Raw genomic sequence first — 13,679 nt, forward strand, 5'->3', positions numbered from 1 at the left:
GCCGCCCCGCCTCGCGGGACCAGCTCGGGGCCGAGCCGGCCGCGCCTACCCCCCACTGGCTGCAGTTCCGCAGCACGGGCAGCAAACGGCGCCACCCACTGGCCTGCTCACCGCCGCTCTGGCATCCCGACTATCAGCTCTATGACCCGGAAGCGTTGCAGAATGCAGCCCTAGAGACTCTATGGCCCAGTTGCTAATTCCACTTCCGCTTTTCAGTCCCGCCGACTTCCGGTGGCCTGTGCTTAGCCGGGCCGAGGTTGGGGAGCGGGCGAGCGTGCGGCGTCCGAGTGAGTGGGCGCGATCATCGGCCGGGAGCAACCAAGTGCGGCGGGGCGAGGGAACCCTGCCGGCAGTCCGGCGGCCGCAGCGGAGCGGGTGACGCACCATGGCGGCGGCGGCGGCGGCCGCATCCTCGGCCCCGCCCAAGAAGATCGTGGCTCCCACCGTGTCCCAGATCAACGCCGAGTTCGTCACGCAGGTTGGAGTTGGGTTAGGGGGGAGCGGCGGGGACCGGGGCTGGGGCTGGGCCATAGGGCACGGGGCCCGCGACGCTGTCTCAGCGGGATGTCCCTCTCCCTTGCAGCTGGCGCACCGGTACTGGGCCCCGCACGTGCAGAAGAGACTGTGCTTTGATGCCAAGGTGAGTACCGCGCATGGCGCCAGGGCAGCACTGCGTTGCCCAGCAGTATGGCTGTAACCTGCTGCGCTGGGAGCCGGCCTGGCACCTTGTCCCGTGCTTGGTTGTGTTCCTATCTCTTCCTTTTCTCCCCGCTCAAGGATAAAGGCGTGTGGCCGATTGTGTGAGCCCCATGTCACACAGTGTCAGCGTTGAGAGCTAACCGCAGCTTTTGGTGTTTGTAGAAACAAGCGTAAAGCACATGTGTCGGAGGGAGCCCACAGGCTGGACCCGCTCCATGGAGCTCCAGGATCTGATCCTGGCCCCGGCACCGCGTGTGGCACCTGCACCAGGCTGGCCCTGCTGTGGTCTCGCTCTAGGGCTACAGAACCCCCATGCAGCCCAGAGCCAGCATGGAGGGCTGGACCGGTGTGGGCCCCACATGTGTGCTGTGCCACTCCCGTGCGCCTTGTGCCCATGGGCCAAGACGTGCCATGGGGCGCGCCCTGATGCACACATTGCATGCTGCCCACGAGTGAGTGGGGTTCGGGGCAGGTGCAGGTGCTGCCCAGCTGGGGTGGGGTGCAGGATGGAGCTGGTGGCTTGTCTAGGGGGACGGGGGCAGCTCCCCCCAACTGTGTGCACCCCTGGGGAGGCATGGGGGGCATGTGCCCCCCTTTCCCCCCAGATCTGTGCATGGGGCAAGGGCGGGCTGTGTGCTAGGGGCTGGGGCTGTCAGGGTCTTCCCAGCAGCTGCACTTGGCTGGGGCAGGTGTTAGTGGTGCTGGGAAGGGGGGCCATTGCAAATTTTGGGGTGGTTTAGCCCCCCGTGCCACTATCACCTGCCCTGGCCTGAGCATATCTGCCAGGAAGAGGCTGGAGCCATCCCCAGCCCCGACAGTGCAGCAGCAGCTCGCCTTCACCCTGTGCATAGATCTGGTGGGCACATGCCTTCCTGACCTCCCCTGTGGGAGCATGCAGTGGCAGGAGCTGCCTGCCCCCTGGACAAGCTGCTGCCTCTGTCCTGTGCCCCACCCTGACTGAGCAGCGCCTGCCCCTTCCCCAGTCTCACTCGTTTCCTCACCTCAGGGGGCCTCAATCTGCCCCCCACTTCCCCCTAACAGACTTACAAGCTGGACGCTGCTCTCCAAGCTGCTAGGCTGTATATCAGCAATCAGATTGGTATCAACTGGTACGGCTAGTCGATAACCAGCCTTCTTTATCTGCCCAAAAATCTTTATCAGTGCATGCCTATTATGAGTGTTTAAATTCTTTGGGACTCTTGCTCTTCCTCTCAGGGCTGAGATATTCCCGACAAGAGCTCACCAAGTGATAGTAATAACCCTAGAGCATATAGTTAATAACATTTTTGATTTTGAAAACCATAGAGTTAAAAATGAATCAAACTACAAGTGTCAGTGTTTAATCGAGATCATTTTTTTAAATAGGTTATTGAAGATGTATATGTGAAAGAAATCGTTAAGTCAAAGTAAGTACAATATTTCTAATGTTTGTTTATGGATTCTGTTGTAGATACTTACGTATACTATAGACATTTATATTAACATGAAGGCCACTTAAAATTTTATTGAGCTAAATATGTAGGAAAGTCAAAAAGTTTGGTAAACCCTTATAGTCAGTGGTAGGTCATCTCTGTGATTTAAATATGAGTTTTCTTTGTGCTGTATTATTAGATGTATGACATAACAAAGGTCTGATACAGTGAATAAATCAAGTTTTGCATTCCTGTTCTTTGTCATGGTCTGAGCCAGTCTTTGTACTGATTGCTAATTTTGGTGGGGTAGGGATTCCTCTCTGCTTCCCAGTCCATGGGTGTGGAGTTCTTCTTCCCTTCACTTTCTACCTCCGTTCTATTTGAGCTGAGCAAAGGATCTACCACCTAGAGGGAATTCTTGGTATGCCTGCTGGTTCTCCTGTCTTTTCACTTGTTTGTTTTATTTTCTGTTTCACTTTATGTTTTTTTTTTCCTCCTTAGATTTGCCATTAGAAAGATAATGCTGCTTGAGTTTAGGTAAGTTTTTGAAGAAATATAACATTTATTTTTTGTAATAATTAATTTTCTCTACTCAGTGTTTTGATTTATGTAGGTGTTAGTTGTTTGAGTACTTAATTTGAGATCAGCCTATTTGAGAAAAGCCTATGGAAATAAAGGTGAGAAACAAATGCAGGACAGTAAATCACTTTTAGAGGTGTAGTATAACTCATTACTTCTACCCTAGTTAAGTCCATGATGAGGCACATAAGAAAATATATTATATTACACTCTGTGGAATACAAGATTAATTCCATAAACACAAATAGTGCTTTCCAAGAGGTCTCTTTTCATGCTGCTAAATTTCTAATGCAGATACATTTACAGTACAAATGGAGTACCAAATATGCATGGAACAGTGATAAATTTGGTTCTAAAAGTTAGGATGCCTCCTTAGACCTGGTTTCAAAATCCACTGAAGTCAGTGGAAGTCTTTGCATCAAAGTGTGAGGAAATTTGTAGCAATGCTGTAATTTTAAGAACAGCAACATGACTTTCCAATTTTCATTGCCTGACAGGAATTGGAACTCTTGTGTTTAAAAATGATTTTAAAAAATGTCAGATTATAGTGGCATGCATATAAAAATGTGTGTTAAGTACCAATATTAATTGGACTTAAAAATAATAACCAAAGATTAAATACCACCTTTTTGGGGAGGTAGATTGAGATTGAAAGGTCTCTTGGTGAAATGCACTTCTGCATCAACTATAAACTCCTGCTGGAGAGAGACTGTGGGAAGAATTATGATATGCTAGGGGGACTGCTGATTAGAGAAATAGGATAATTTGAGGGGGAAAATATTCATTTCTAAAATTTTGGATTTTTCTTCTTTTTTGTTTGTTTAAGAAGATAAGTTGAATGAGACTTGTTCAAGTCAAAATTGCAATTTAAGTTCCTGTTAATTTTATTTTCCCTTGGCATTCATTCACATCACTGTAAAGCAAGGTTATCAAAACTCACCACAGCCCCCTGTGCTGGGTCTGGATCCTGACATTCTAGCGGCAGGGCAAATGGCATCAGAGAGCTGTGGGGGTTAGTGCCACCGTTGCTTGCCTCTTGTGTCAATACATGTCCTCAACAAGGACTTGTATTCTGGATTTTGCTGGTTGGTCCTGTCCCTGCTTGACCTTTCCCAGAATTCCCAGCCCCTCTAGGAACCATGCGGGCTGTATGTTTGACACCCTTGCTGTAAAGAAATGCTGCCTAGTTGCACCATTTTAATTTTTCTAGTGAACCCCTTTAACTTAGCATGAATAATTTATAGAATTTCTCAGGATATGCTGTTTACTTTCATAAGACCCATATCCTTCATCTTGCCCCCCTACCAGAGCCTCAGGTTACCCTATCTTGACTCAGTTTACTGCTTCCCTATCTTTGAGGTCTCATCACAGCTACCACTTTCGTAGTTGAGGATAATTGGACCTCCAATTATTTGGATGCAGAGGGTAATTGGACCCCCAAATATTATGTGGATGCAGAGGTATATTAAAGTGTACAGTAGAGTCCCTGATGTCTGTTAGGCTTTTTTTTCTCTCCCTGTGGGCAGATCAGTCTCCATAATCTGGGTCCAGTTCTGCAAGCTTGTATGTACAACTTGCAAGGTATTATCTGTAAGGCAAAAGCTGTGCAGAGATCCTCTGAACTATCTCTTTTAATTGTTTTGTAACTTTATTTTTCAAAAGAAGCAAGATTTACTCAGAAGATTTTCTGTCTTATGTTTCTCTACTTCATAGTGTTTTGAGTTATGTAGGTGTTAGTTGTTTAAGTAGTTAATTTGAGATCAGCCTATTTGAGAAAAGCCTATGTAAAAGGGCAGAATAGCATGGAGGCCTGTAAAATTTCCTTGCATGCGACCTTTAGTGTGGAAGGGTTTACAGAGTTTAGTAAAAGCGCTAAAATAACTTCTCTGCACTGCTCCAGGAGGGTAGAGTAAGGGCACGACTTACTCTTTGTCTGAATTGGAACCACTTGGTTTCCAAGGAAAGGAAAAGCCTGCTGGTCACAAAAAGAAAAGTATCTCCCTGTTTAGGATGTTACAGGAAAATTAAGCTTTACCTTCCCTGCATAATTACCTTAAGTCTAGGCCTGTAAAGCAGTAGCTTGAATGGAGTCTTAAAAGTGGGGAGGATATGACTAGGTGTGTCTTTATTTTGCACAGTCAACAGGGAAGCAAATGGTCATATTAAAGAGATGCGTTGTTGGAAAATATTGATGTAATAGAATATATATAATAATTGATGAAGTATTTGTGTTATGCCATCGTACTTTACATAAGAAAGTTGGCATTTGCATCTGAGAAATACAGGAAGTGTTTGAAGTTTATGGCACGTGCAGTAAATTTGTTTATTCCCTTCCCCCTGGAAAATCGGCATTAATTAGTGTCCGGGCTTGTTACAGTGTGGCTGGTGCATGAGTAATTTATTTTTTCCCTCTATATGTAATGCCTCCCTAAGCTTGATATTAATAAGTTTAGTGAGAGTGACCTTGACTAGAGGTAACTTCGAGAACTACTTGCAAATCAGCGATGATTTTTAACCCTCCCCCAAGTCTATGGATAACTCTGCTGTTTTTTGAGATGAGTGGCAGATTATGTGGGTAGTAGGAACTAATGACATATTCTTTGTCTCTTCACAGCCAGTATCTTGAAAATTACCTGTGGATTAATTATTCCTCAGAGGTGTCCAGTAAAGCATATTTAATGTCAATCTGCTGCATGGTAAACGAGAAGTTCAGAGAAAATGTCCCTGCATGGGAGGTAACCATTTGCAGTTATGTCTACAGTTGACTTTGATCCACAAGTTGCAGCCCACTTGTATTGATAGAAAACAGCTGAACTTTCTATGTTAAAAGTAAATGCTGCCTTGTCTTAGGTTGTCTGCTACTTTAAACAATAGGATGTTTCTTTTTTAGAGAAGCAATGGACAGATGAAGTCTATCTGTACACCCTGACTTTTTTTGTGTGTGAACTCATTTGTCCTATTGTGTAATGATTTCACACTTCAAAAATAAGATTTTCTTGAGCAAGTTTGGCACTGGTTTGAAGAGGGGCTTTTTTGGTATTAAAATAAAATTTGTTGTGAGGAATTTATATTTGTGTATGAAGGAAGGTGTCATGGGCAGTAAGAAAACTATTTTGTCTGTCAGTTTCTTGTTTGAAGTCTTTGAGTTCATTTTTATAGTTTTAATTTGTATGAAGTTTTATTGACAAACATACTTGTTAGTATGTGGTTTAGAATAGCTTAGCTTTTCTGTAGAAAACCTCTTATTTTAAAAAATTTGAGAGCCAGTATTAACAGTGTTAGCTGGCTGAAATTATGTATACTTTCCGTTATTTGATTTGCCAATTAAAAAAAAATTAAATTCAAAAGACAAGCCTGTCTTTACTGTTGTTGAAATATAGTGGTCTCCATTAGATGTGTCAGCTGTTGATCCTCCTGGATCATGGTGTATGTACGAGGGCCACCCAGACCTTCAACGTATATGCCCGGGCAGGAATTTTTTGGAGAAGTGGAGGCTGCCCGGACCTTTCATCCTCCATTTAGGATACTGAGACAGAATCCAAAGACCACTCTGAGTCCAGATGTTTGGTGCCTCCATGGCTGTAGTTGTATAAGTGTCTGGGAATCAAACTCAGGTCTATTCTGTGGTAGACAAGGATTCTACCACTGAACCACAGGTGACTCCCCATTTGATGTGATTTAATAAAAAAAAATAAATAAATAAAACAGACCTGCCATAATTAGTTAGTTGTACATCAGTGCACCACACTTGATCAGAAGTACTGACCTTTAGTCAGTATTGTAAGATTTTATTTTTAATAGTGCTTCTTCTATTAGTTTTATAAGAAAAGAGGAAAGAATTATGTCACTACTAGTGAAATGTATCAAAATTAATAGCTTGGAGGAGTGACTCTACCAAGATCTGTGCAGCTTTGTACCAGAATAGGTACAAATAGGCATTGAAAATGACAGGTGCAAAGTTCTCTACACCTTCCCTCCAGTGTGTTTTAGTCTTGTTCTGAAGGGGCAACCTCTGACCAAGAGTAGGTTTTGTTTTGTCTGCTGAGTTTGCTGATAAGTGATGGCTTGTTCACCTGCTTCTAGGAACCTCTACTCAACTTCTTGCAGGCCACTAAACAGCTGTCACTTCCTTCACAAAAATCAGCCAGGCTTTTTTGCCTCTGAGGGAATGTTCTAATCTGTTCCAAAAAGCAGCAGAATCAGGAAATCCCCTTTTAACTTACAGCTAAGACATCATGAACTACACAGTGGCCTACAGCATGGCAATCTTTAGCCAGAAGGATGTGGCTAGTTTTGCTTTGTTTTGGCTGCTTTAACAGCATGGAAGGAACATAAGAGTAGAGAATCAGCTCTATCATCTTCTGTGTGTGGATTTTACTAAAAACTTTAAGAATGTGTGAATCCTTAAACAGTATCAGACAGCAAGTAATTTAGACCCAGCCTAACAAACTAACTTTCCCTTCCACATCTAGACATTCAAGAAGAAGCCAGAGCACTTTCCCTACTTTTTCAAATGTATATTGAAAGCATCATTGGCTGAAAAGGAGAGTGAATTCTCTCTTCATGAACAGACAGTCCTCCTACTCTTCCTTGATCATTGCTTTAACAGCTTGGTAAGTCAAAATTTAGCAGGTTTGAATGTTTCCATTATGGCTAGGTTGTTTCAGATGAGAGGAGGGTTTTATTTTTAATCCATGAGCTAAATGAGGCATTCATTGAAATTCACATCGATAAAGTTGAGAGGCATATGGTGGAGAGCTATACTTTGGTACACTTCTCTCCTCTGTAATTGTTTCTTTCTGCTATGGAGAAGGAAATGCAGGGGATGGAGAAAGTGTTCACAAAGCTGAGGAAGGGGAATGTATTACTGAAATAAGGATTATAAAAGATTTAAACGTGCATAAGATGATTGTTTAGATTCAAAATTAAAATTACACAAAGTATAATTGCTATTCAGTTTCAGATTACACTGTACAATAAAATTATTTTTTTTTAAATTTTGTAACATTTCCGTCTAAATAAAACTTTCATTGCATATGGTATTTTAAAAAAAGATTTTATTTTTTTTAATTTTTTTTTGCTAATCTGTTCTAGTTAATGCTGCAGCACTAATTGTTTAAATAAAACAAATACAAGAGTTATGTTTTAGCCTGCAGTGGAAGTTATATAAGGATATTGATTATAGATGGGTTCAGTGAGCATGATGTGTATCTTGAATCTGCGATGCTACCAGAATAGCATAGTGTACCTATAAATATATTTAATATATTATTCCTTTGCTTTTTGTGACATTTGTTGTTTTTCTTTATTTATATTATGTGGCATGTAGAATACTTTAGCGTGTTGTGCATTAGATTATTATACACAACAGATGTGAGTAATTACCAATCAGAAGGAAGAAGAAAAGAGTATTGAGGGAAATGGTAAAAAAAAAAAAAAAAGGCTTATTTACATACAATTATGATCAGATAGTTTGATGTATTTTTTTAAATATAAAATCTTTTCACTGGTCTTTATTTAGTCCCATTATTTATTGATATTTTTCCATAATTAAGTGGATTTGAAAGAGGAAATAGTAGTGGCTTTTGGTCTAATGTAGCCTGGTATTGCAGGAAATGTGAAGGTCCTTTTGAAAGTAAGCAAGTTACTGAGACCTGAAGTCTTTGGAAAAGGGATCAAATTATGATAGCTATTAAGTAGGTTGAAGATGGAGCTGAGCCTCTCAGACCTGTGCAGGAGAGCACAGGGAGAGTTGTTTCAGTGGAGTGAAAAGGGTAGACACTGGTTTTCTGGAGATTTAGCACCTGAAGCAGTATTAGTAGACAGTTCAGTTAGAGAAGGAGTTACTGCCACATGTTTCTTTCATGTGTTATGGGAAACCAGCTTGCTTGAAAGAAACAAAATGAACAAGAGGGAGAAAAACAATGAGGCATATGAGGAAGAATAGAGATAAAGAAAAATCAGTGTCAGCCAGATGAATAATTGGCAGGGATGTCTAGTCAAATGTTTTCAGTGTTTACTTTGGAACAATTAGATGGAGGAGGTCTTATGGATTAAAAGAGAAACTACAATTTTGGATACTGACGGAAGTTTAATTAAAGGAAACCAAAGAAAACTAAAGCCACTAGTTTGTTTAGTGGTGTTTGGGTAGTGCCACTGTGTAGAGACTAGTGTTTTCTTGCCTTCTTTGTAGCCTGCTACATCTCAAAATAGCATTTGCGTATTTTATGTTAAAGGTAGTATACCTAAAGCAATTGTATAAGAATATATATTTGCAAGATAATATCTAACTAGTTCATAAATGATATACGGTGCCTTTTCTCTTAATGCTTTATAACAGGAAGTGGATTTGATCAGGGGACAGGTGCAGCAACTCATCTCCTTGCCAATGTGGATGGGATTACAGCCTGTAAGTACATCATTGTAAAAATGATAAAATTCCCTTTCCATCAGCATACCAGGCCAGGTGGGGAGCTGCTCAAGCATGCAAGCCCCTGTGATGAGTACAGGTTCTTCAGGCAGGGCATACAGGTAGTGAATCGTGGCTTTGTCCCAGCTTCACCCCATGCTGTCACCGCCGCAAGATCTCGGCACCGAAGCAGCTCCCCACCTGGTGATGGGTTCAGCCTGCACTGCTCCTGGCCGGTCTCCATGGGGACCCCAGGATCATGGGGGTTGGGCCGGCCTGGCGCACAGCCCCAGATCTGTAGCCACACACTGTCATGGCCCTGTGCTGTCACACATCTGCATTCCTGGCGTCTCCATGGAGACGGGCTGGGAGCCGGGGCTGCTCTCAAATGGAGTCGGGCTGCTGGCCATATGCACCATTTTGCCCACTTCTGTTGTAGGAGGTCTCATATATTTAAGGTTGCTCAGAACTTTCCATTTTTTAGACCCAATTTTCAGTTGTTTATAACCTTTATATTCTAACCATTTGGGATAAATTGTTCTTTGCTGGTTGTCTGCAGATGCCTCATACTGATTTTTGTTTGTTTGTTTGTTTGATTCGGCAAAACATTTAATGGTTTGTCAGAACAGGTTTGGTTTCTAATTACATTTCACTGAAAAGCTATAGTATTTCCATACTTCGAAACAGAAACTTGAAATTTAGCAATGTTGGGGCCATTACATGGGTGATATGCTTTTTTCTATTTCTGTGACAAGTCTACCAAATCTGACAAAGTTCAAAATGGAAAATCCCAGTTGACATATACTCAATGTGGCTTCTAAGGAGGCAGCTAAATTCTGTGAAGACTATCTATAATACATGTTCCAGACTTGCATTATAGGTGTTGAACAGGACTTCCCTGCAGTTGAGGGGATTTCTGTGGCATAGGAACAGGGAGCAAATTGCTTCTCTCCTGGTGCTAATTTGAATGTAGAGGGTGTCTTGAATGTCTTGGGCCTCTAGCATACACTTTAGGATGCAATTAACATGTGAATTGCATCATAAATAGTACCTGTGGTATGTGTTGATTTATGGCGCCATGCAATGGCAAACCACTACAAAGATGTTCTGTAAAAGATGAGGAACATCTGTGTAGCTCATTTGTATGGCACTCCAGTTTGAATGTGTGGCATGCTCCTATTCATACTGACAGTAAGTCCTAAGATCCACTGGTGAAGTGTGTTCTCTGTTTCCCTAGCGTGGTCTTCACAAAGAAGACAACCATCTGCTGTTAACACATGGTAAATCAATTGGTACCTCAAGTGCCAGAGGTCTTTTTGTAGACCATATTACCCAGATGTTGACTCTTTTCAAAGCCATTATGTTTTCATGTGACGGAATTTGGATTTTTAAAAGTTAGCTTTTTAAAACCTAGGAAATTACATGAAAAAATGTGAGTTTGCCAAATTGAGTTTTCTGAAGTCAGGCAACGCCAAGACTAAGGGTACCCATGCAATTTAATTCAGCCTCTGGGGGGCGGTGCGTGCATGCATAGTATGCTTAGGGGATCACTTTTTTTTAAATAGGGTTTTTTATTGGTTTTAGTTATTCATATGTAATATTTTGTAACTTTTACATGCATATTGAGCTTATATGTGTATTGCAAGCTGGTGTTTTATACAAAATGTGGCATTACATATCTAGTTTACCTGGTGTATGTGTTATTTCTAATTATTATTGTTAAGGTTAATGTTATCAATAATTTGTTTTTATAAATTCTCTATATGCTGCTTTTCCCAGAATCTGTGCATTGATTAATTTACCTTAATGATGTTTTACTATTATAATTTTGCTTGTAATGAGTGATCTATCCTGGCTTCCATTTGATTGTTTTTTCATGGTTTCCAGGAAAAACTGGTTTGCTTCAATTGCCTATTTTGAATATTTTTTTAACATAAGCCATTTTTGTTGGAGAGTAAGAAAATATAATGGGAAGGATTTTTTTCTTAATGAAATTAAAGATCACTGTAAAAAAAGGAAAATCACTTAAATGCAGCTCTTTGATATTTAATTCAGAAACTAAGGAATTTGTGGATTTCACTGCTGTCAATGGAGGGAATGAATGAAGGGTGTTTTTTCCTTTCATTTTCCAGTTTTTTTTTTAACAAATGAGGTTTTTTTTTACTTTTTTATCAATACTGCTACGTCCTACGTGCTACACAAAGATGTTAATATGGTTGTCTTAAAGGGACCTAGAGGTCGTTAATTGGTGTTGCATGTCTAGGCAAGAACTATTACAACTTCTCTTGCAAGTGATATTTGTGAGTAGTCTTAGAGTCCAGTCATGTTGGCCGCTGCTCTAGGGGTTTTTGCTTTTCTTTACTTTTATTGTGTATTTTTACATACTTTTTTCTTTACAGAAAGATTTAATTAGATTTTTATTCCATGCAGTAGAAGTGAGTTCAGTATTGTTCTTTGTGGCTGAATACTATTTTACCTTTTCAGGCACGCCTGGAACAGGAATTGAAAAAGACACCAAAACTTAGAAAATTTTGGAATCTTATCAAGAAGAATGATGAGAAAATGGATGAACAGACACGAATACAGTATGTTATGGAAATGTTTCATATTAACTTGAAAGCATACAGTCTATTGGTTTTTGTCTAGCTTTGAAGGTGAACCTGTTTGAATAGGATAGAAATAAAAGTAACAAATCAACATTTGATAGTGTGCTGTTTCTGGGCATAGCAGTCCAGCAGATACTAGTATTTGGCTTAATTATCATGTTGCAACAAGAAGTTAAACCATTTGGTTTAAAAAGTCCTCAAGATAAAAGACAAAAAAGTCCCTTTTTATTGTTCCATATGATTTACCTGAAAGTTGTTGGTTGTAGCCATTTTGGTCTAAGGACATAGGCAGACAAGGTTCTTTGTATAGGTGCGATGGTCCAATAAAAGACATCCCATCTACCCAAAGAACCTTGTCTGCCTATGTGATTTACCTGTAATTTTTGTTCACGTGCTTTAAAATATAAAATATAGTGGTTACAAATAATAATTTATTTAGACAAACATGTACATCTTGTCAGTATTGTTTATTCTTCTAAATACTTTTATATTGCTATGTGATGACTTGTAAGAAGCAGTATACAAGTGAGCAGTTATCTCCTGTCAGTCTTGTGATTACTTACTGTAGACTACCAAGGATGTCAGAGGTTGAGAGAGAGACCCGTTCTAATAATCAGCCATCAGCATTGCCCAGTGCTGCTGAATCCTGTCACTACTGGGACATGGCAACATTGAATTTGGTAGCACCTACCCCCACAATTGTCAAGAGGCCAAACCCTTGAGCCAGCACTAACTGCTTCTCCAATCCCTGCCACCCTGACTTATGTCATTGGTACCCATTTAATTGAGCATCCAGGGCTCCTGGTTTGCTTGTGGCACATATACTGTCTGTTAGCCACCACTACTGTAGAGCTTCTAAAAGTTTAAATTCTCTATCAGTTTCTGCAGTGTCTAGGCCTTTTAGTAGGCCCTAGGTTGCTTTCTAAGAGCAAGTTAGCATGAGTCAGGCTAACAAGCAGGGTGGATTTGATTTAAATCAAAACAATTTAAATCACTGGCCAGGAAGTTTCAATTTAATCATTGTTTTCTTTAAAAAGTGCCTTCTTGTTGTTTATCTTTTTTTTTTTCATTTAAATTCTTGAAACTGTACTTTTAGAGGAAGGTAAGGGTTTGACTCTGCATACACAAAATTGCAGAGAGACAATTGAGCTAATGGGTAGGTAGTCAGCAGGGATTTTGGTTTTCCCTGATTTAAAAAAAAAAATCACAAATCCGTTAATTTAAAAACCCAGAGTCTGTGATTAAAATTAAAAGCCCCCCCAGCCCTACTGGTGCCTCTCACTCCCCCCAGTCCCCTTGGCCCTGCTTGTGCCTCTCCCTCCCCCTCTCTGCCCCCCCCCCCCCCCCCCCCCCCGGGCTGCCTTGTTGGTGCCTCTTGCCTCCCCCCCAACATTCCCTGCTCCCCCAGTCCTGCCGGAGGGGGACCCCCATTTGCCATGACTGTGAACCTGGGTCCTCAGCCCCCAGTCCCCCCTGCTGCCTGCTCGAGCTAGGTAGCTTCCTGCCACTGTGCACACACCTGGGGGTAGGGGGGCCTGTGCCATGCAGATCTGTGTGCAGGGTGGGTGCAGCCTGTGGGCTTAGGCTCCTGCCCTGCTTCCCTCCCCTGGAGCCTCTGCAGCCCAACGGTCATGACCTGGCGTGACAGGGAACAGCAGGGCTGTGTGGGGGTCTCCTCACCTATGCAAGCTCTGCACTGCCCTGGCAACGTGCCTCCTGTGCGTGCCACTGCTTTGAGGGGAGCAAACCCATGCTGCTGCTCTCACTACAGCCCAGCGCCAGGGCAGCGTAGAGCTTGCAGCAGTGAGCAGCTTCTCCATGTGGCTCTGCTGCTCCCTGCTACACTGGGTCGTGGCTGCCAGGTTGTAGAGGCCCTGGGGGAGGGAAGCAGTGCAGAGTTTGCAGCAGCGAGCAGCTTCTGTGTCCAGGCCCGTTGTTCCCTGACTCCCTGCATCCCTCCCCCAGGGCCTCCGC

At 42.2% G+C, this 13,679-nt stretch overlaps 1 protein-coding gene across 1 annotated transcript in view; it reads left to right on the forward strand.

Annotated features, from left to right (window-relative positions):
• The first annotated feature begins 204 nt into the window (after positions 1–204).
• The window catches only part of AQR (aquarius intron-binding spliceosomal factor), a 92,126-nt gene continuing 78,651 nt past the window's right edge, over positions 205–13,679 (forward strand). Inside the window, exons 1-8 of the mRNA XM_006273981.4 lie at positions 205–478; positions 584–640; positions 2,065–2,105; positions 2,613–2,648; positions 5,305–5,425; positions 7,163–7,303; positions 9,031–9,099; positions 11,584–11,684. Of these exons, the coding sequence (XP_006274043.1) occupies positions 386–478; positions 584–640; positions 2,065–2,105; positions 2,613–2,648; positions 5,305–5,425; positions 7,163–7,303; positions 9,031–9,099; positions 11,584–11,684 (659 nt within the window). The 5' untranslated portion in view covers positions 205–385. The remainder of the gene's footprint in view (positions 479–583; positions 641–2,064; positions 2,106–2,612; positions 2,649–5,304; positions 5,426–7,162; positions 7,304–9,030; positions 9,100–11,583; positions 11,685–13,679) is intronic.

The sequence above is a fragment of the Alligator mississippiensis genome, chromosome 2, assembly GCF_030867095.1.
Source record: "Alligator mississippiensis isolate rAllMis1 chromosome 2, rAllMis1, whole genome shotgun sequence".
NCBI classification, from domain to species: domain Eukaryota; kingdom Metazoa; phylum Chordata; order Crocodylia; family Alligatoridae; genus Alligator; species Alligator mississippiensis.